At 49.6% G+C, this 23588-nt stretch overlaps 1 protein-coding gene across 1 annotated transcript in view; it reads left to right on the forward strand.

Annotated features, from left to right (window-relative positions):
* AFF4 (ALF transcription elongation factor 4) overlaps positions 1-23588 on the forward strand; it is a 907016-nt gene that overhangs the window by 398184 nt on the left and 485244 nt on the right. The window contains exon 11 of the mRNA XM_078653083.1: positions 14017-14054. Coding sequence (XP_078509209.1) covers positions 14017-14054 — 38 coding nt within the window. The remainder of the gene's footprint in view (positions 1-14016; positions 14055-23588) is intronic.

Below are 23588 nucleotides of genomic sequence, written 5' to 3' on the forward strand. Positions count from 1 at the left end.
CGCTGCGGCGCCGTCAAAGCCCGCAACAGCCAGCGAAACGGCTCCGGTTCCGACTGGGACTCCGTTAGTCGGACGCGTGGTGGAGACGGAGCCGAAAAAGTCACACGGATCGAAGGCTGGTACATCTGCGCATCGGTCCAAGGACTCTGGGTCGGCGGCTGCGGCATCATCGTCAAAGACTCAGAAGGGGCAACAGGACGTCGGATCCGAGGGCAAGGTCAAGTCCTCCTCGTCGACGCCAAAGGCCACTGTAAGTGACGCGTTCCTCGTCGCCGCTTCACTACGGAGAATCAGGGAGAAAGCCTCGGCAACGTCGGCTCCAATGCCATCGCCACAGACGCCGATGGACACTCCGGTGAAGCCTGCGAATAAACTTCTCTTCCTTCTGCCGCCAAAGGAGGCGCCGAAGGCCTTTTCAACAAAATCGGCGCCAAAGAAGTCGGATTCTTCGACGGCAGGGGCATTTTCAAGTCGGGTGCTCGACTCAGAAGAGGACTCTGAGCGTTTTATCGACGCAAACACGGGCAAATTGACCCTTTACAAGAGGAGAATCACTTCACAGCCAGTGGACTCCTATGTCATCCCCCTGAAAAAGAAAAGGCTTCCTCAGGACGCTTCATGCCTCATGGAACCTATCCAGCCTCCTCCAAGAAGGAGCCCGACACCTTCCCCAGAACACTCTGAGGGTGAGGGGTATAATGAGGATGACCAATACACCTTCCCCATCAATGAACCAGATGCACAGCCGGATTCATATGATGACATTGGTGACCAAAGCACCCAGGATGTGGGGCAAGACCCACAGCCTGACCCACAGCCTTTCAGTGTTCGTGCCTCCCCAACAGAAGATTCTGCAGGTTTTCATGCACTCCTTGAGAGGGCAGCTGCTAATCATGATGTGGACATGCATGCTGACCCAGTAGAAGAAGACTTTTTATTTGACACTTTTTCAGTCTCTGAAAGGACAGTAAAGACACTGCCTATGCTCAAAGGGGTCCTCAAACATGCTGCGGACATCTTTAAAGAACCTACCAGGGCGAGAGTGGTCAATCCACGTATCGAAAAAAAGTACAGACCAGCACCTGCAGACCCTGCAAACATTCGGGGACAGTTGCTGCTTGACTCCCTGGTGGTCGCAAATGCCCGCAAAAGGGCCAACTCCCAAACAACGGGTGAAGCTCCTCCCCCGATAAGGAGTCCAAAGTGCTAGAGGCAGGAGGCAAAAGAGTAGCTGCACAGGCTGCCAATTTTTGGCGTATTGCAAATACACAGGCACTCTTGGCACGTTACGATAGGGCGCATTACGACACCCTAGAGCGGGTTTTAGAACACCTGCCTTCGCAGTTTCAAGAGGCTACCAAACTGCTGATAGAGGAGGGAAAACTAATCTCCAACGCAGCCATAAAGTGTGCACTTGATGCCGCGGACACGGCCGCTAGGGCCATTAACACTAGCGTCATGCTGAGACGACAGGCGTGGCTCCGCATATCGGGGTTTAAACCTGACATTCAAACAACCATACTTAATCAGCCAGTCAATCCTGATAGACTGTTTGGTCCAGATGTTGACACCACCCTAGAAAAAATAAAAAAAGACACCGAAACTGCTAAGTCGATGGGAGCCTTACAATCACAACAGTTTCGTGGCAACAATTTTCGTCGCTCAGGTGCGCGTGGAGTCACCAGAGGACAGATGGGTCAACAATCACAATTCTCTAGAGGTGGAGCACAATCCTCGTACCCCAAACAGAACAAGGGGGGTTACCGAGGAAACAGCACCAGAGGACGTGGCAGAGGAAACAACAACTCCCGCTCCTCTACCCCAAGCAAACAGTGACTCTCTGTCACTGCCCCCCGACCACTTAACACCTGTCGGGGGAGGCTACAGCAGTTCCTGCCCGTCTGGAGAAACATCACCACAGACAGGTGGGTGCGACAACTTGTCCAGTACGGTTATTGTCTAGAGTTAAAATCCACTCCACCCAACATTCCACCAAGGCAAAGGCCTATGTCCGCAGAGCACTTGCACTTATTGCAGCAGGAAGTGGTGGTGATGCTGCAAAAAGGAGCAATCGAGCTCGTGCCAGTAGGGGAGGAAGGCACAGGGGTGTATTCCCTGTACTTCCTTATTCCAAAGAAGGACGGATCTCTCAGACCCATTCTGGATCTGCGTCCCCTCAACCTGTATATACTGTCAGAACATTTCCATATGCTTACACTGCAACAGATTCTTCCCTTGTTAAACCAAGGGGACTTCTTAGCAACCTTAGACCTCAAGGATGCTTATTTCCACATTCCACTACACCCGTCCCACAGGAAATACCTCAGATTCACTATCCAAGGCAAACATTATCAGTTCAAGGTCCTACCCTTCGGAGTGACCACAGCCCTAAGAGTGTTTACCAAGTGTCTGGCGACAGTGGCGGCGCACCTCAGGAGGCAGAACATCCATGTCTACCCCTACCTAGACGACTGGCTCGTTCAAGCCAAGTCGGAACAACAGTGCGCCGCGGACATGTCGACTACCATTCACCTCCTTCACGATCTGGGCTTCTCGTTGAACTACCCAAAGTCGCATCTACAGCCGGCACATGTCCGGCAGTTTCTGGGTGCGACGATCAATACCCTGACGGCCATGGCTCACCCAAACCAGGTCAGGATAGACAGCATGCAGTCTCTAATCCAAAAGTTCAGACCACAACACTCACTCCCAGCGAGAGTGTTCATGCAGTTGATAGGCATGATGGCCTCCTGCATCTTCATAGTCCCTCACGCACGGTTACATATGCGCCCGCTCCAGGAGTGCTTAGCAAATCAGTGGACACAGGCTCAAGGACAATTAACAGACCTAGTGTTGGTTACCAGTCGGGCATACGACTCTCTGCTTTGGTGGACTCCACACAACCTTTGCAAGGGCCGACTATTCCAGGAGCCAGTGCCACAGATTATCCGGACGACGGACGCATCTCTCCAGGGATGGGGAGCTCATCTGCTCACTTACACCGTGCAAGGACTATGGACGACGCAGCAACAGAAGATGCACATCAACTATCTGGAACTGATGGCAATCTTCATGGCGCTCAAGTCCTTCATTGTACATCTGTGCAACAAGGTGGTGTTAGTCCGGACGGACAACATGACCGCGATGTACTACATTCAAAAACAGGGGGGCACCCATTCGCCACAGCTGTCTCATCTGGCTCAGGGCATGTGGCGGTGGGCCATTCAGAGGAACATCTTCCTCATGGCAGAACACCTCCCGAGCAAGGACAATCAGATGGCGGATCTGCTCAGCAGGTACAGCCACCAGATGCACGAGTGGGAGTTACTTCTGTCAGTACTCCTCCCGTACTTCCAGCGGTGGGGTCATCCGGAGATAGACCTGTTTGCAACAAAGGAAAACGCAAAATGCCAACACTTTGCCGCCAGGTTCCCTCACCCACAGTCGCAGGGGAATGCGATATGGATGAACTGGTCAGGCAAATTTGCGTACGCTTTTCCGCCAGCCCCTCTGATACCGCTGGTGGCAAGAAAGCTAAGGCAGCACGCGATGACTCTCATCCTGGTTGCTCCAACGTGGGCGCGCCAAGCATGGTACACCACGTTCCTCGAACTCTCAGTGGTGCCGCATCAAAGACTGCGCCTCACGCCCAGACTCTTGACGCAGAACCGTGGAGAAATTCAGCATCCAGATCCGCAACAGCTCAACCTGGCGATCTGGCTCCTGAAGGCCTAGAGTTTGGATACCTTAACCTACCTCCAGAATGCATGAACATCATCAAGGAGGCACGGAAGCCAACTACCAGAGCATGCTATGCTGCAAAATGGAAGCGTTTTGTCATTTACTGTACAGCCAATGACATCAACCCGCTAGATGCATCTATCCCTAACATCATTTGCTATCTGCTACATCTCTACGTGCAATCTAGCGTTCACTTCAATTCGGATACATCTGTCCGCCATCGCAGCTTATCTTCAAAATAGGCAGCATCTCTCTGTTTTCAGGGTGCCTGCTATTAAAGCTTTCCTTGAAGGCCTGAAACGAGTCATTCCCCCAAGAACACCGCCAGCTCCGGTGTGGAACCTCAATGTGGTCCTCACCAGACTGATGGGACCACCATTTGAGCCACTACACTCGTGTGAACTCCAGTTCCTAACGTGGAAAGTGGCTTTCCTAATTGCTATTACGTCACTGAGGCGTGTTAGTGAGCTACAAGCGCTCACAATCCAAGAGCCATTCATTCAGATTCATCCAAATAGGGTAGTGCTACGTACTAACCCCAAATTCCTTCCAAAGGTGGTGTCACAGTTTCATCTCAACCAAACTATTGACTTGCCGGCATTCTTCCAAAACCCACAAACGGTAGCGGAAAGAATGCTCCATACGTTAGACGTACGGAGGGCGTTAATGTACTACATAGACAGGACACAACACTTTAGGAAGACAAAACAACTTTTTGTTGCCTTCTCACCACAACACAAAGGCAACCCTATTTCCAAAGCAGGAATAGCCAGGTGGATTGTTAAGTGCATCCAAATCTGTTATCACAAGGCCAAGCGCACGTTAACGATACCCCCAAGGGCGCACTCCACACGCAAATTGGGGGCATCCATGGCTTTCCTGGGGAACATTCCTTTAGAGGGCATTTGCAGAGCAGCCACGTGGGTTACACCACATACCTTTACAAAACACTACTGTGTTGATGTGCATTCCAAGCAGCAAGCTGCTGTGGGACAGGCTGTTCTCAAGACACTTTTTCAGGTTTCTGCAGCTGGCACGGGCAACCGCCGCTAATGGAGGGACTGCTATGTATTCTATGCTAAGATATGAATTTAGCAGCCCACATGCCTCGAACTGAATATGCTACTTACCAGTATGCATCTGTTCTTGGCATGTAGGGCTGCTAACATTCATATCGCCCACCCTCCTCCCCGGTGCCTGTCACAGCTGCAGATCTACTATTGTATTCAATCATTAGCATGGACATCCTTTACACTTTTCACTCCATCTTCTGCCACAATGGCGAAAAACAATCTGGGGATGGAGCCGATGCCCATGCGCACTGTAGTCCAGGGGAGGAGCCACCTATCTCAGGATACTTCGAAGACTCTTCCAGGACAACAATGTGCGATCATCCGGACCCAACACTAGGCGGCGATCTAATGCTAAGATATGAATGTTAGCAGCCCTACATGCCAAGAACAGATGCATACTGGTAAGTAGCATATTCAATATGTGTATGTGTATATATGTGTATGTGTATATATATATATATATATGTGTGTGTGTGTGTGTATATATGTGTGTGTGTATATATATATATATATATATATATATATATATATATATATATATATATATATATATATATATATATACACATATACATACACATATACATATACACATATACATATACACATATACATATACACATATACATATACACATATATATATATATATATATATATATATACACACATATGTGTATATATATATATATATGTGTGTATATATATATATGTGTGTATATATATATATATATATATGTGTATGTTATATATATATATATATATATATATATCCGGGGTAATGCTTCAGAAACGCCTCTAGTTGAAAGTGTTTGGAAACTTGCAGTTTTAGCTATGGGACGGATGTATTCATTGAAGGATGGATGAATCGAACTTAAGTACGAAACAGCATCAAAATCTCCTACTGACCACAGTACCCAGAGAGGCGTTCTTTCTCAGAGGTGAATTAGGTTAACATTCTCTAATAAGAGGTTCTGTATACACTATTACCTTATGCTTGGCATAAGGTCGGATCCCCTTCACTTTGTGTGCCTATCCCATCATGCTAGACCAGAGGTCTTCAAACTTTTTGATGCCGAGACCCCCTTGTAAAACCTTTTTAGGCGTAAGGACCCCCTTCCGACAAAAGTTTCTAGAAACTGGTACTCCTCATCATCAACTTTTGACAACCATAAATGCGCCTGTTAGACCTCATCACATCCCTCCATCATTCATCCACCCACACTTTCACCCATCCATCCACCCTTTCATCCTTCCATCCATCCTTCATCCATCCACCCTTTCATCCTTTCATCCATCCATCCTTTACCCATCCACCCTTCCATCCATCCACCCATCATTCATCCACCCACCTTTTCACACATCCATCATTCATCCATGCAACCTTTTATCCATTCATACATCCATCCACCCTTTCATCCTCCCATCCATCCATCCATACATCCATCCTTCATCCATCCACCCACCCTTTCACCCTCCCACCCTCCCATTCATACATCCATCCTTCATCCATCCACCCTTTCATCCATACATCCACCCACCCTTTCATCCATCCATCCACCCATCATTCATCCCCCACCTTTTCACACATCCATCCATGCAACCTTTTATCCATCCATACATCCATCCACCCTTTCATCCATACATCCTTTATCCGTCATCCGTCCACCCTTTCATCCTCCCATCCATACATCTATCCTTCACCAATCTGTCCTTCATCCATCCACCCGTTCATCCTTCCATCCATACATCCTTCATCCATCCACCCTTTCATCCATACATCCATCCACCCACACACCCACACACCCTTTCATCCATCCATCATTCATCCCCCCACCTTTTCACACATCCATCCATGCATCATTCACCCATGCAACCTTTTAGCCATCCATACATCCATCCACCCTTTCATCCATACATCCTTCATCCTTCCATCCATACATCTATCCTTCACCAATCTATCTTTCATCCATCCACCCTTTCATCCTTCCACCCTTTCATCCTTCCATCCATATATCCAGCTAGATAAATGTATATAGATTCTGCCAGTGAACTTTTAACTTTTACCAAATGGAACTTCTCTCGACCAATCTAAGAAAGACCGCGTTCTAGAAGAAAGATGTTGCATTAATTTCTAGAGCCGCTAAAGTTTAATGGAATGTGCTTGAAGCTTTCTAGCCCTAAATTAGCTCAGTGGCTCCAAGCTGACTGGTAAATCACCAAAATCAATTTGAATGTTTTGGTCTTAAGTCCCTGAATCATTCCATCCTGGTGGAGGCTTAGGGCTCAATATAGAAGCAAACTATTGGTTCGAGGCATGTGGGCTGCTAAATTCATATCTTATGCATAGATCGCCGCCTGGTGTTGGCTCCGGATGATTGCACATTGTTGTCCTGGAAGAGTCTTCGAAGTATCACGAGATAGGTGGCTCCTCCCCTGGACTACAGTGCGCATGGGCATCGACTCCATCCCCAGATTGTTTTTTTCCGCCATTGGGTTCGGATGTGGTTTCGACGTCTCCGTGTCGGAACCGAAAAAACTTTGTTCTTAAGGCCGAAAGGCCTTCGTTACCTGCGTCGGTATTGTTTGCGGACGGTCTCGAGCGTCGTCCGACTCTCTGAGCCGGATATCTACGGAGTCAAGTAACTCTTCGGACATCGAGGCCCTCTCGTCGCAGCAAGACCCGACGAACTCAACATGGAGCGGAGCCCGTTCAAGTTCTCCCCCGTCTGTGGATCCAAATATCCACATATCGATGTGCATCCGGTCTGTAATAAATGCCTATCACCGGACCACAACGAAGAAAACTGCATGGCCTGCTCTAAATTCAGGTCCAAGAAGACGCTCAAGCATCGGCGCGCGGCGCGCCTCGAGGCCCAGCGAGCGGCGCCGGCACCCGACGACATATTCGACGACCCCGCGGAAGAAGGCGGTAGCCATCATCTCCAGATTTTACCACCGTCGACGGAGGTCCAGGCCGATTCCGAGGAACACGTCGAAGGACAGGCCCAGGACCTTGAATACGTCGAGGAGGTAGGGGACGACGAAGAAATTTATGGGGCCGCGGAAGATAGCTCAGAGGAAGAGCTATGCCCCGACGTCTACATTACTCAGGCTCAGGTCACGGGATCGCCACTCGGCCTTACCCACGACCCTGCACCGCTATCCCCGGCCCCGCCTTCTGGCCCGGCCACGGAAACTCAAGCGGAGCCGCCATCTTCCATAACGAAACCGAAACCAAAAGCTTTGGATTCAACGGCACCTAAGATGGCCGACGTCCAGCCAAAATCGAAACCGAAAGCATCGGATCCGACAACACCTAAAATGGCCGACGTCCAACAAAAAGTATCGAAGCCTGCTCCTTCATCGACTCCGTCGCCCTCCGGCCCACCAAAGTCGAAGAAGGCTGTTGAGTCGGCAGCGTCGCAAAAGGTGCGCAAAGAGCCATCCTCTAAGAAGGCCGTCCATCAAGTGTCGAGTACAGTTGCTCCGGCACGGACATCTAAGACTGTTGACGCGCCTTCGGACGCTCCTACGGCGCCATCCAGTAAACGCGCAATCGAATCGAAAGCGACTAAAAGCCACGACCCGAAGGCCGCAGGCACTACGCATCGGCACGTGGATGCCGGATCTGCAGCGCCGGCGTCGGCGCCAAAGACTCCAACGGAGCCGCGACACGTTGCGGACGAAGATTCGTCTACGCACATCTCATCCACACCGAGGGACTCCGACGCCACCGACCATCGGTTACCAAACCCTCTGCCTCCTTCACGAAGCAGGTGACCGACTCCCTCAAACGTATTCGGGAGAAGACTTTGTCGTCGACAGCCTCCACGGCATCGGCTCCAAAATCGGTGGACACACCTCCAAAGACCTCGTCCAAGCTTCTCTACCCTCTGCCACCTAAGGTGGCACCGAAGGCATTTGCACCGCGATCGGTGCCAAAACTCGCTAACACGTCGGATCCTTCGACGCAAAAGGGCCACTCGGATCGGCATCAAGCCTCAGAAAAACAATCTGAGCATTACATCGATGCCCAAACAGGGAAACTGACCCTCTACAAAAGGAAAATCACTTCCCAACCACTGGAATCCTATGTTATTCCACTAAAGAAGAAGAGGCCGACACAGGACTTTCCTGCCCTTGTTGAACCTATTCTGCCTCCACCTAGAACAAGTCCATCTCCTTCACCCAACCAATCAGGTGGAGAGGATGATGAACAAGATGACCAATACAATTTCCCAGTTGACAATGACGCTGATTTCCAGCAGGACTCATATGACGACACTGGGGACCAAGGTGGACATCAGGTGGTGCAAGATCCACAGGGTTTTGGACCACGTACATCTCCAACAGAGGATTCTGCAGCATTTAATGCTTTAATAGAACGGGCAGCAGCTAATCATGATGTGGACATGCATGCTGACCCGGTGGAGGAAGATTTTTTGTTTGACACTTTCTCTGTCTCAGAACGAACAGTTAAAATACTTCCTATGCTCAAAGGTGTCCTTAAACATGCTCCCGAGATCTTTAAAGAACCTACCAGGGCAAGAGTAGTGAACCCACGTATCGAGAAAAAATACAGGCCAGCACCTGGAGATCCTGCATATATTCGAGGACAGTTGCCTCTGGACTCATTGGTGGTCGCCAATGCCCGCAAGAGGGCAAACTCCCAGACAACGGGTGAAGCTCCTCCCCCAGACAAGGAGTCGAAAGTGCTTGAGGCATCCGGCAAAAGGGTGGCTGCGCAGGCTGCCAATGTATGGCGTATAGCAAACACACAGGCACTATTGGCACGGTACGATAGGGCGCATTACGACACCCTAGAACAGCTCCTTCAACACCTACCTGATGAGTTTAAGGAAGCAGCCGAAATGCTCATACAAGAGGGGAAGCTTATCTCAAACGCTGCAATAAAGTGTGCACTTGATGTGGCAGATACAGCGGCTAGGGGAATTAACACTAGCGTCATGTTAAGGCGACAAGCTTGGCTTCGTATATCTGGATTTAAGCCTGACATTCAAACTACAATACTCAACCAGCCCGTCAATCCTGACAGACTGTTTGGTCCAGATGTAGACACCACCCTTGAAAAGATTAAAAAGGACAACGAGACTGCTAAGTCCATGGGGGCGCTTCAGTCACAACAATTCAGGGGAAGCACTTTTCGTCGCTCAGGAGCACGTGGTGTTACCAGAGGAAACTTGGGTCAACAGACACAATTCACAAAGGGTGGTGCACATTCCTCGTACCCCAAGCAGGGTAGAGGGGGTTACAGAGGTAACAGTGCCAAGGGCAGAGGCAGATGGAACAACAACTCCCGTTCCTCTGCCGCCAACAAACAGTGACTCTCTGTCACTGCCCCCCGACCATACAACACCTGTCGGGGGGAGACTCCAGCAGTTCCTGCCAGTCTGGACGTCCATCACCACGGACAGGTGGGTGAGAAAACTTATCCAGTACGGTTACTGTTTGGAGTTAACATCCACTCCTCCCAACATTCCCCCAAGACACCGTCCTATGTCGGCAGAGCACTTGCACTTATTGCAGCAAGAAGTCCTTGTGATGCTGCAAAAAGGCGCGATCGAGCTCGTACCAGTGGAAGAGGAAGGCACAGGGGTCTATTCCCTGTACTTCCTCATCCCAAAAAAGGACGGATCCCTCAGACCTATTCTGGATCTACGCCCCCTCAACATGTACATACTGTCAGAACACTTTCACATGCTGACACTGCAACAAATTCTTCCCCTGCTCAATCAAGGGGACTTCCTAGCAACCTTGGACCTCAAGGATGCTTATTTCCACATCCCACTCCACCCATCCCACAGAAAATACCTCAGGTTCACCATTCAAAACAGGCACTATCAGTTCAAAGTCCTACCCTTCGGGGTGACTACTGCCCCCAGAGTGTTTACAAAGTGTCTGGCGACAGTGGCGGCGCACCTCAGGAGACAGAACATACATGTCTACCCGTACCTAGACGACTGGCTTGTTCAAGCAAAGTCTGAACAACAGTGCGCCGCAGACATGTCCCACACTATTCAACTCCTTCACAGTCTGGGGTTCTCGCTAAACTACCCAAAGTCGCACCTTCAACCACACCATGTGCGGCAGTATCTGGGCGCAACAATAAACACCCTGACTGCTATGGCTCAGCCAAACCCAGTCAGAATCAACAGCATTCAGTCGCTGATCCAAAAGTTCAGACCGCAACACTCCCTAGCAGCGAGAGTGTTCATGCAGTTGATAGGCATGATGGCCTCCTGCATCTTCATAGTCCCGCACGCGAGGTTGCACATGCGTCCGCTCCAAGAATGCTTGGCAAATCAGTGGACACAGGCTCGGGGACAACTAACAGACCTAGTGTTGGTGACCGGTCGGGCATACAACTCTCTGCATTGGTGGAATCCACACAACCTTTGCAAGGGACGACCGTTCCAAGAGCCAGTGCCACAGATAATCCTAACAACGGACGCATCTCTCCAAGGGTGGGGAGCGCATGTGCTCCACTACACTGTGCAGGGACTATGGTCCACCCAGCAGCAGAAGTTGCACATCAACTACCTGGAATTGATGGCAATCTTCATGGCGATAAAGTCCTTCAAAGTACATTTGTGCAACACAGTCGCGTTGATCCGGACGGACAACATGACAGCCATGTACTACATCCAAAAGCAGGGAGGTACTCACTCACCACAGCTGTCTCATCTGGCTCAGGACATGTGGAAGTGGGCCATTCAGAGGAACATTTTCCTCATGGCGGAACACCTCCCAGGTAAGGACAATCAGATGGCGGATCTGCTCAGCAGGTACAGCCATCAAATGCACGAGTGGGAGATACATCCATCAGTACTCCACCCATACTTCCAGCAGTGGGGTCCTCCAGAGATAGACCTGTTTGCCACGAGGGAAAACGCAAAATGCCAAAGCTTTGCCGCCAGGTTCCCTCACCCGGAATCGCAAGGGAATGCGATATGGATGAACTGGTCAGGCAAATTTGCGTAGGCTTTTCCCCCAGCGCCTCTCATTCCGCTGGTGGCAAGAAAGCTAAAGCAACACTCGATGATTCTCATCCTGGTTGCTCCAACATGGGCACGCCAACCATGGTACACCACGTTTCTAGAACTTTCCGTGGTACCGCATCAAAGGCTGCATCTCACATCCAGGCTCTTGACGCAGACCCATGGCGACATTCAGCATCCAGATCCGCAACAGCTCAATCTGGCGATCTGGCTCCTGAAGTCTTAGAATTTGGCTACCTCAACCTGCCTCCGGAATGCATGCACATCATCCGGGAGGCAAGGAAGCCCACGACCAGAGCTTGCTATGCAGCAAAATGGAAGCGGTTTGTCATTTACTGTACAGACAACAATATCACCCCGCTAGATGCATCCATTCCTAACATCATCTGCTATTTGTTACATCTTTACAAATGCAATCTAGCCTACGCTTCCATTCGGATACATTTATCCGCCATAGCGGCTTATCTCCAAAATAGGCAGCATCTCTCTGTTTTCAGGGTGCCTGCCATTAAAGCCTTCCTAGAGGGACTGAAGCGAGTCATTCCTCCACGAACACCACCGGCTCCAGTGTGGAATCTCAATGTGGTCCTCACTAGGCTGATGGGCCCACCTTTTGAGCCACTGCACTCCTGCGAAATTCAGTTTCTCACATGGAAAGTGGCTTTTCTCATTGCTATCACATCGCCCAGACGTGTTAGTGAGCTGCAAGCACTCACAATCCAAGAGCCGTTCATCCAAATACATTCCAACAGGGTAGTGCTCCGCACTAACCCCAAATTCCTTCCTAAGGTGGTGTCACAGTTTCATATCAACCAAACTATTGACCTGCCTGCATTCTTCCAAAACCCACAAACAGTAACAGAAAGAATGCTTCATACATTAGACGTTAGGAGGGCGTTAATGTACTACATTGACAGAACACAACACTTTAGGAAGACACAACAACTTTTTGTTGCCTTCTCAGCACAGCACAAAGGCAACCCCATTTCCAAAGCAGGAATAGCCAGATGGATTGTTAAGTGCATTCAAATCTGTTATTAAAAGGCTAAACGTACTTTCACAATACCCCCAAGGGCGCACTCCACACGCAAATTGGGGGCCTCCATGGCTTTCCTAGGGAACATTCCCTTAGAAGACATTTGTAGAGCAGCCACATGGTCTACACCACACACATTTACCAAACATTACTGTGTAGATGTGCATTCCAAACAGCAAGCAGCTGTAGGACAGGCTGTTCTCAAGACACTTTTTCAAGCTTCTGCAGCTGGCACGGGCAACCGCCCTTAATGGAGGGACTGCTGTGTATTCTATGCATAAGATATGAATTTATCAGCCCACATGCCTCGAACTGAATACGCTACTTACCAGTATGCATCTGTTCTTGGCATGTAGGGCTGCTACATTCATATCGCCCGCCCTCCTCCCCGGTGCCCGTAGCGGCTGCAGATACTCTCTTGCATTCATCATTAGCATGGACATCCTTTACACTATTTCACTCCATCTCTGCCACAATGGCTAAAAACAATCTGGGGATGGAGTCGATGCCCATGCGCACTGTAGTCCAGGGGAGGAGCCACCTATCTCGTGATACTTCGAAGACTCTTCCAGGACAACAATGTGCAATCATCCGGACCCAACACTAGGCGGCGATCTATGCATAAGATATGAATGTAGCAGCCCTACATGCCAAGAACAGATGCATACTGGTAAGTAGCATATTCATTACACACAATTAAGAAGAAAAAATAGAAAATACCTTTAGTTATCAATAATTTATACCCATCCACGGTCTTAAACAGGCCTTTCCAAATGTCTATTAATTGCAATTACGTATAATGTGAAAAAACATAGTTTATTTTCCTCTGTTGTCATGAACAGTCTTCAGTTCCTGGTATTGACGGCTACCTCTTTCACTCCATGTTTTTTTCTATGTTGAAAGTATGACAATGCGAATAACACCATAACATTATCTTCACAGGTGTTTTTTGTATAGGATTTTCTGTTTACATTCTATTTGCATATACCCACACATTTGGACATTATTTTTGCTTGTAAAGACTTTCCATACCTATTCTATCAGACCCCGTTCAATATGTTGGTGGTGTAAGTTAAGTCCTTTATAGTCTGCTTGGCATATGATTAATGCTTTATAATTAATTTTGATACCATTTCTGTTTTTAGGACTGTGATAAAACTGTACCACGGAACACACCTGGAAGGTAAACTTCAACTCATGCAATGTAGATTGTATAAAATTTTGCTTGACGATTTTCACTCTAAATTTACCCTAAAACATGAGGCTTAATTTAGTGCTTTTCTCAACCCAGGAAGTTGCATAGTAACGTTTATTTTTGGTTTTATGGGGCATATTTTGGATTACCAAACAGTTGCTTATGTTTTGGATTTATACAATAAATCTATATCTTTAATGGGAAAGATCACATTGAGAGAGATCAGAGATAATTCTGTAGATTATTATAATGTGCTATGTGATACCAAGTTAATTACGACAGCCAAAACCCTAAAAAACACTGTAGGTAGAAAGAGAACGTCAGCTAGACTGGGAGACGATCCTTTCTGTTGACTGTGATCTGGGTCTAAAGATGAACTCTTGGCGTGGCCAAGATAGCAACTCGCTAGGACTTGTTGCCTGCTCTCTCCCGCCAGCCACTCCATTTAAGCACCGGTGTTTTGCCGATTAAAGCAAGCGGCGGACTGCAGGCGGGTTTCTCCTGACGTAGAGACAGCGGGGGACCAGCGGAATCACCGTGGCGGGCAACAGCAAGGTGATTATCCCGCTGCGGTCCCGGCTGACAGCTGCCCGCCACCCGGTGACGCTTGCCGTGCAGCGTGCCCAAACTCCTGAGGGAATCACACAGCGGCTGCGGACTCGTTGACCTGCCCCCTCACCCCCCAGGTTGACGTTCTGGGGGCTCCCGGGAGACCAGGGGGCCTGACTCAGCGGAGCGGTGAAGACGCCATCTTAGGTGACTGCTCCTCCAGCAACAGGGGCCGCACGAGAGGCAGTGTGCGGACCCTCAAAGAATTATTCGCTATGGTCCAGACTGGTCAGCAAGCAGGAGCCACTCACACGACCCTAGAGACGGCTGGCACCATGAATACCGAAGGGGGTGAAATGATCACATAAGCATTCCTTGAATCCCTGTGTGTGGCCCTTCGGGTGGACATTCAAACGCTTAGACGCGACCTCACAGTAGATCTCAAAGAGGTCTGCAGAGATGTGGATGGAATCGGCGAACGGGTGGCGGAGCTGGAAGACAAGTCAGCCAAGCGGGACACGGAGCTGTCCACTCTGCAGCAAGAAGTAATCCGTATACACGACCAACAAGTGGACCTCCAATCCCACCTCGAGGACCTGGAAAACCGATCGCGACATCACAACATACGGTTAAGGTGGGTAAAAACCAAAGAAGAGGCAGATGACATTTTTGAATACACAAAGGAACTTTTCAATCACATCCTTGGCAACACTCCGGGCACGGACATTAAGTTGGACTGGGCACACAGAGTAGGACGCCCAGACGCGGCCCGCCCTCTGACATATTGGTTTGTGTGCAGGACGTCCGTACCAAGTAGGAGATACTGCGAAAGCGCGACAGATGCACCCGATCTCTTTCGGAGGACAGACTCCGGTCTTATTTCAGGACCTAGCCGCGCTGACCCTACACAAACAAAGAACATTTAGACCGGTCACCTCTTATCTTCGCCAGCGTGACATCCCATACAGCTGGGGGCACCCGTTTCGCCTGATCTTTCTCATGGATGGAAAGCTGTTTCAAATTTGCTCCTTCTCAGAGGCCTGCCGGCTCTTAGGCTTAGAGCCCCCGACAATGGACCCTGCCTCAGTATTGGCCACCTTTACCCTCCCACCCATGCAGCGACCTCCACGACGCTGGCGCCTGCGCGACACTCTCACATTGAGTCATGGTGGTGGAACAAATACAGCGCACAATAAGAGATTCTCTCTCCCGTAACGATAACAATGACCGTCCCGGGCCACACAATGGGAGGCGCTCAAAACAGTTATCCGGGGGGGTGCTGCTGGCTATCTCAGCGGCACAAAATGCAGATCGCGAGCGTAAGAGAGTAGATTTCTCCCAAAAAACCAAAGAGCTCGGTCAGATGCATCAACGGACAGGGGCGCCTCGGATTTGGCGTCAACTGAAAGCCACGCGACAACAGTTGATAGCCCTAGCCCTAGACCAGGATAAGGCAGAATACGCAGCCCACCGGTTGCGACACGCTTACTACACTGGGGGTGACAGATGCGGCTGGCTCCTTGCACATAAATTGAGAGAGATCAGACTGAGACAAGGGGTCCAGGAGATCCATGCTAGTGACGGCCATCGGGTCATGGACGACTCAGACATTGCTGAGGCATTCAGCGAGTTTTACGCTCGCCAATACTCTAGCACCGCTAAGGCCTTTTCAGATGGGGCAGAGTACTTAGAAGCCACCGACCTGTCTACCCTGACTAAAATGCAGGCTGATCTACTAGACCGGGACATAAGGATCGAGTAGGTGGTTGCGGCCATCTCGGGCCTTAAGCCTGCCAAGGCCTCCGCACCGGACAGCTTCTCTGCAATCTTCTATAAAACCACCTGCGCGTCAGTGGCCTCAATCCTTAAGAAGCTCTTTAATACATTCTCGGAACCCGGGGCGATTCCAGGAGACCTGCTAGAAGCCTCCGTAGTGGTTATCCCAAAACGGGGCCAAGATAGATCTACATGTGGGACCTTCTGCCCTACATCCCTCTTCAATGTAGATCTCAAGCTGTACACCAGGATCCTAGCCTCACGCCATATATGCCAGATTTGATAGCACCAGACCAAGCGGATTTTATTCCCCAGCGCCAAACAAGCGATAACACTAAACGGGCACTCCCCTTTATCGAGAAAGCATCTAAGATCCCAGGCGAATACATGTTACTAACAATAGACGCCGAAAAGGCCTTTGACAGGGTCCGCTGGCCATATTTGGAACGGGTCCTTGAGCGAGTGGGGATAGGAGAGAAATTCCACACGTACATTTTTAACTGCTACCGGTTTCCAACGGCCACAGTGCGGGTAAACAGCTACACGTTGTCAAGGTTCTCTGTAGAGCAAGGCACGAGACAGGGGTACCCCTTGTTGCCCCTTCTCTCTGCATTCTACATGGAGCCCCAAGCGTCCCATTTCAGACATAACTCAGAGATAACAGGGATTAAATTTGGGGGAGACACCTACATGATCAGTTTATATGCAGACGACGTCCTGTTTTCACTGTCAAATCCGATGCTCACCCTCCCGGCCTGCCTAAAAGAACTGGAGACATTTGCCCAATTTCCGGGATTTTGGATGAATATGGATAAGTCAGTGGCTCTCGACCTCTCACTGTCTCCTTCCACCCGGGCAATCTTGAGGAACAACCACCCCATACAATGGGTGACGAGCTCAGTTCCCTATTTTGGGATTCAGCTTGCTCCATCTCTGCCAACCACAGTGGCCATTAATTATGCGCAACTACGGGTGAAAATACGCAAAGAACTGGGCCAATGGAAGCACTACCCGCTCTCCTGGCTTGGTAGAACAGCGGCAGTTAAAATGACGATATTGCCTCAGCTCCTGTATATCTTCCAAACTTTGCCTCTCCGGCCCCCACAGGGGTGGGTACAGCAAACCCAGTACGAACTAGCACAATTTCTCTGGAGCGGGAGCAAGCCATGGATGAAGCGCGCACTGACGGTGCTACCCCCTGAAGAGGGGGGGGGGGTGTCTTAGTATCCCCGATCTTCAGCTATATTTCCAAGCGACTCAGCTGCGGCACCTAGTGGAGCCGACTGGAGTCTGAGAAACATTGGTTGTTTCAAGACCAAGCAATAGCTGGCAGGGCCCTACAGGGATCCCCTTCCTCCAAAAAGCGCACAGACCGCCTAATCTATACGCATCCTCAATCACCCGAGCTACCCTTGAAACATGGGACCATACCAATGTCAAACACCGATGACCCCAATATTTGTCAACCCCGACTTCCACCCAGGTTTAGACGCAACTACCTCCGCGTATTGGAGGTCCCCAAGATGTCGCTCCCTTGGCAACCTGTTTGATGTAGATGGGATCATACCATTCCAGCAGCTTAAATTGGATTATGGGTTGCTTGAAACCGAACAACTTCACTACTTCCAGATTAGGCATTGGGCCCTCCATAGCGAGATTAGACCCTTGGCTAGCAGACTCCTCACCCCATACGAAAAGTGGTTAGTCACATGTACTTCAGATAAGAAACTCATTTCAGATCTGTATAAGATGTTGCTACACAAGAACACACACACGTACAATGCCGGCCGCGCGCGCTGGGAATGAGATCTAGGCAGAACACTTAGCCATAAGGAATGGGAAGGGATATACCATAGAGCCCGTCACTCAGCATAACATATGGGACTGACTGAAACCTTTACCAAACCGGCCACTTACTGGTATTATACCCTCAATGGATCCATCTAAGGGGGTGGAATGCTGGCGTGGATGGGGGACCCACGCACTTTGGTACAGTTTCTGTGGGATTGCTCCCATCTTCAATCCTACAGGACCCAGGTGCTCGATGAAGTAGATAAACACCTGGATACACAGATACCACGCTTTCTGGCATATGTCCTTCTGGGCCTCCCGAACCCATTCACATATCCTTTAAAATCCTGTAGAGGCTGCCTCATTGCAATAGCGCTGGGCTCCGCAGTCCAAAACATCCTGATACACTGGCGTACCCCCCCCCCCCCCCCCCCCCGACTTTTACCGGTTGGCTATACCACCTTTGGTATGTGTTGGGCATGGAGAAATTAATCTTATCCACAGCGGAGAAAGGGTCAGCATTCAATTATTTATGGCAACCATTCCTGTCCCTCCTCTCCGCTGAATTTAGGAAAGTCACCTGTCCCAGATACCTGCGCATTTTGCGTCTTTCGGACTCTCAATCTGAGGGGGCTTGATGCACTATCCTGCTAGACCAGCACTAGAATAGGTTTTCCTTTTTATTTTTGATTCTTTGTGGACAAGGGGTTGGGGAGGGAGGTTGAGGCCCACATTGTTCTTTGAGTTATGAAATGTAGTTCTCATTGCCTTAAGTATAATATTGCACAGATTTCCTGGCTAGGGTATCCCCTGGTCGTGATGTACGGCTTTGGTATTGCCCTTGAAATGCTGAATATATCTTGGCAAATTTCAATAAAAAGATTTAAACCATAAAGATGAACTCTTTAAAGTTAATTGCACCTCCAGAACAAATAATGCAATACTTGGGGACCAGGATCTGTACCTCAAGCAAAGTGTCCCCTTTGAAAGAAAGAGCGAAGATTGTTACTCTAACAACGATGACCGCAGCATCATTCTGACTAATCTTTCCTGGGAGGCACTGCTGTATGCATTTCTATGGTTTCCAATGCCAAACTGCATAAGCACCCACTACATGAATGTTTGGATGAGCAATGGTGTCAGAAAGTAAGAGACTGGGTAAAGACAGTAACACTTAACATCTTTGCTACTCATTCTTTCTGGTGGTGGTGAAAAAGAATAAGTATGCAGTGAGCAGTCCTGTTCCATTAACCTCCCACTCTTGTCTCAGTTTTCACAGATGCATCACTGAAAGGCTTAGGAGTGCACATTGGAAACCTATGTGCGCAAGGCAGATGGTCACCCGTGGTAAAGTGACTCATCTAGACCTGAAAACCTTGCACCCTTCCTTTGTAAAGGCCATACTAATGAAGTCAGAGAATACAATAACCGTGTACTATATCACCATACAAGGTAGAACAAGGTCGAGAGTCTTTTAAAAGAAAGTGCGATTGACCTGGCACTGGGTTCTGGCGAGGAACATTTCTCTGATGGCAATACACCTCTCAGGTGTACAGAACTCTAAAGTGAGTAAATGCAACAGTCCTCTTCCAGAGCAAATCAAGATTGAGCTAGACGTTCTCCAACTCATTTTTCTTAAATTTAGATCTCCACAAATTGACTTGTTTATTCCACACAAAATTATAAAGTGCCATGTCTTTGCATGCAGTTTTCCTTAGCACAGTTGAAAGCAAAAAAGACCATTCTATTGTTGTTCATACGCTTTCAACTGTAAGGGGTTCTGTTCATTGTACTTTCAGTCAGGTGGACTCCGGAACTAGTCAGAAATAAATAGTAAGTCTGTCCTTCATGTCTCCTCTATTAAATTGCATTTGGCTACCATCACAGATTACCGAAAGAGTCCATCTCAGAAATCCCTTTCCACCACCATCCCAAAGATTAAGGATTTTCTTGAGGTTTCGGTGAAAGTGTTTCCTCTTTCAGGAGGCCTTCCTTTCTTCTGGAACTTAATATTGTCCTTTCCAACTAACGGGTCTCCTTTCGAACCCATGCACAAAGCAGACCTACCACATGTTTCATAGAAAGATCCTCTTCTTTTTTCAATAGCAATGGCCAGATGGTGAGTGTAAGAAAGTGCCCTCTTCCTGCATGGTTGCCCCCACTTTTTGCTGAATTGCTGATGTGCTTTGACTGAGTGTGCCCTGGGCTCCTGCTAATCGGGTACCAGGGCCTATGTTCTTTCCCTAAAACTGCATTGAAGCCTAAACCCAGTTGACATCTCTGGCAACAGGTCAGCCCCTGGTAAATGGTACCACAGGTACCCAGGGCATTGTGACAAGAGAAGGCCTCTAAGGGCTGCAGCACTTACTGTGCCACCCTTAGAGGTCCTGTACCGTTACACACACACTGCCTTTGCAAGCTGCGTGTTTTGGTGCAGAACAAAGTGAAGAGATGTGCCATGCCTACAACCCACTGCCCTGGCATAGATCAGTCACCCCTCTAGCTGGGTGCACTATACCAGCCTTGAGGGTACAGGTTCATGAGCCCTGTGCCCCTAGAGTGCCTAAGTCCATTCTTAGACATTGTAAGTGCAGTGCTGCCATTAGGAGTAAATGGTGCTGGGAGCTTGTCATTACGAACTCCACAGCACCATAATGGCTACACTGAAAACTGAGAAGTTTGGTATCAAACTTCTCAGCACATTAAACCGACACTGATGCCTGTGTGAGATTTTATGAAAAATTCACACAGTCTGCATCTCAGAGATGCCCCTGAAAAGTAAACCACCACTAGTGTCTAGACTGAGTGGCTGCTTTCAGCTGCCACCACCAGACATGCTTCTGGACCCCTGGGTCGAGCACCTGCTGCTCTCTGGTGCCTGAGACAATACACATCCTGGGACGAGGTGCCAAGTCTCATCCCCCAGGATGGGCAGGTTTCACGAAGGGGAAGCTTCAAAGGCTTGCCACCTTTGTGAGCTTCCCCAGGCCACTTGGTGCTTTCAGCAACTGGACCCCACTGATTCTGAACCCCACTTTGGACGGGAGAACCAGCGGGAAAACAAGTGAGGAAGAGAGGTGTGCCCACCTTTGCTAACTCCACCCCTCCGGTGGGAGAGGCGAGGTGAAGCTCAACTCCCAGTCCCTGCCAACTTGCGGATGGGGGGACTCAGCCAACCAGGGACAGGCTCATGCCCCCCTCCCACTGGAGGGTGGCATAATATGGGCTGTACCCACCCCAGGGAAGGGACCCATTGGTCCCTGCCTTTTACCTCCCTGTAACACCCCTAAATCTAGGATTTAGGGGCACCCCTGAACATTGCTTCCTCAGACAAGAAGAAACTACAAGAAGAAGGACCGAACAGCTGTGCAGCAGCTAACAAGAGGAAGACACCCACTGACTTGGCCCAACCCTACCGCCATGTCTCCAACTCAGACCTGCTCCTGCGAAATCCCGGTGTGTCCTGCAGGCAGCAACCTCAAACCCTGTAGGACCTACCTGCCTTCAACTACTAAGACTTTGTCTCCTGTGAATACCAAATTTGTTAATCTGCAACCTCTGGCCGGACACCGCAAATTCGCCCCACTCTGCACCCACCAACCACGGCCCGAGCTTGAGTGGGCAGACCACACATTTGGGTCCCACTGGCGATCCTGACCCAAGATCCGGCGACACCTGATCTGCCTCAAGCTTTCAGTCGACGCCTGCAGCCTAAATCTGGAAGGTCCCCGAACCGCGACCAGGAGCTGGTAAGAAGATTCGACCCCAAAAGGCACCCCTGCACCCGATGCACCACTGCCTTGGGTAGCCAAACCGGCGGTGGTTAACCAACCCCTAACATCCCAACTTACCTCTAAAAGTAGTGGTCCCCAAGCCAGCAGTTCTTTGCGAACCGGAGGTTCCCCGTTGAAACAGGGCGCCTGACATCAAAACAGCACCCTGCACCCGGCCGCCCTAGTGCTGCTGAGGGTGCTACTTTGTTTCCCCATTTGCCCTGAGCCTAATTCCAGGAGCTTTGCTCCCACAACCAAGTGGCCTGCTTGCCAGCATCCACCAATCGGAGGCCCCCTATCCGCCATTGGATAATATTGGACCTCAGCACTGTGCACCCGGCCGCCCTAGTGTTGCTGAGGGTGTAACAAGAGTGCATCCTTGACCCTCAGGGACCCCTGAGTCTACCCCCATAACCTCAACTCCCACTACCAAATACTTCAAAACTGATAATACTATGCAGCAAAATGGAAGCAATTTGTTATCTATTGTAATATCAGACCTCAAGGTTTCTGTAGAGAACATAATCTGTTACCTGTTACATTTACAGCAATCTGGACTAGCCTACACATCCATTCGCTTACAGAACGAGCTCCACACACCCTTGATGTTAGAAGAGCTCGACTATATTAAATTGAAAGAACAAAAGAATATCGCAAAACAACTTTTTGTTGCTTGTTCTCCACCAAACAAAGACAATCGCATATCTAAATCCGGCATTGGAAGATGGATTGTAAAATGTATGCAGTTATGTTATCAAAAAGCAAAAATAACTTTGCTAATACCCCCTAGAGCGCATTCCACTTGTAAGTAGGGTAGGGGGCCTTTGGTTGGTGGCTGCTAGCAGGCAGGCCAAGCGGCTGAGCTCCTAGTCACTTATACAGGGAGAGTGGGGAAGTAGAGTAGGATAGATGCTGCACTCCCAGTGGCACTCAGGTAGCTGGGTGCAGAGTGCTTTTGGGCCTTCGGGCACCCAATGTTATTCAATGGGAAAGCTGGAAGTTGAACAAAGGCTGCAGGCTCGGGGACCGAGATTCTTCAGGTGCGACCACCACTTCGAGAGGTAAGTTGAGATCTTGGAGGATAGGTAGACACCCAGGAGTTGGGCACAGGGGGCCGTGGGGCGCCGGGTGCAGGGGTGTCTTTTGACGTCTGGACATCTTACCCAGCTGGTCGCGGTTGAAGGGCTCCCTTGTTGTGAGGCTGCAGGCATCGTCCGGAGCGTCGAGGAGGGTCCTTGGGTACTGGATTTCAGGTCACAATCGGCGGGGGGACGTCCGCGTGGTCTTTGTTCACTCAGGCACAGGCCTGGCTCGGCGTCTGCATAGTGTGCTGGATTTGCGGTTCCTGGCTGGCACCAGGGGTGTTGCTTGTTTGAGCAGAACCACTTCTCATGGAAGTCCCAGTCTTTAGATGAGCAAGACAGGCAAGTCCTCAGGGAATTTCGAGGTTGCTGTCCGCTGGAGACGCCGGGGTTTAGCAGGAGTAGGTTCAAGGATCAACAGGCCTGTAGGGCTGGGGCCAAGTCATTGGTGTCGTCCTTTTGTTAGCAGCTGCTCAGCAGGTCTTCTTCTTTCTTGTTCTTGTTTCAAAATCCGGATCTGAGGAAGGAAGGTTCAGGATGCCCCTAAATAC

This window comes from Lissotriton helveticus, chromosome 7, assembly GCF_964261635.1.
Source record: "Lissotriton helveticus chromosome 7, aLisHel1.1, whole genome shotgun sequence".
Classification (NCBI taxonomy): Eukaryota; Metazoa; Chordata; class Amphibia; order Caudata; family Salamandridae; genus Lissotriton; species Lissotriton helveticus.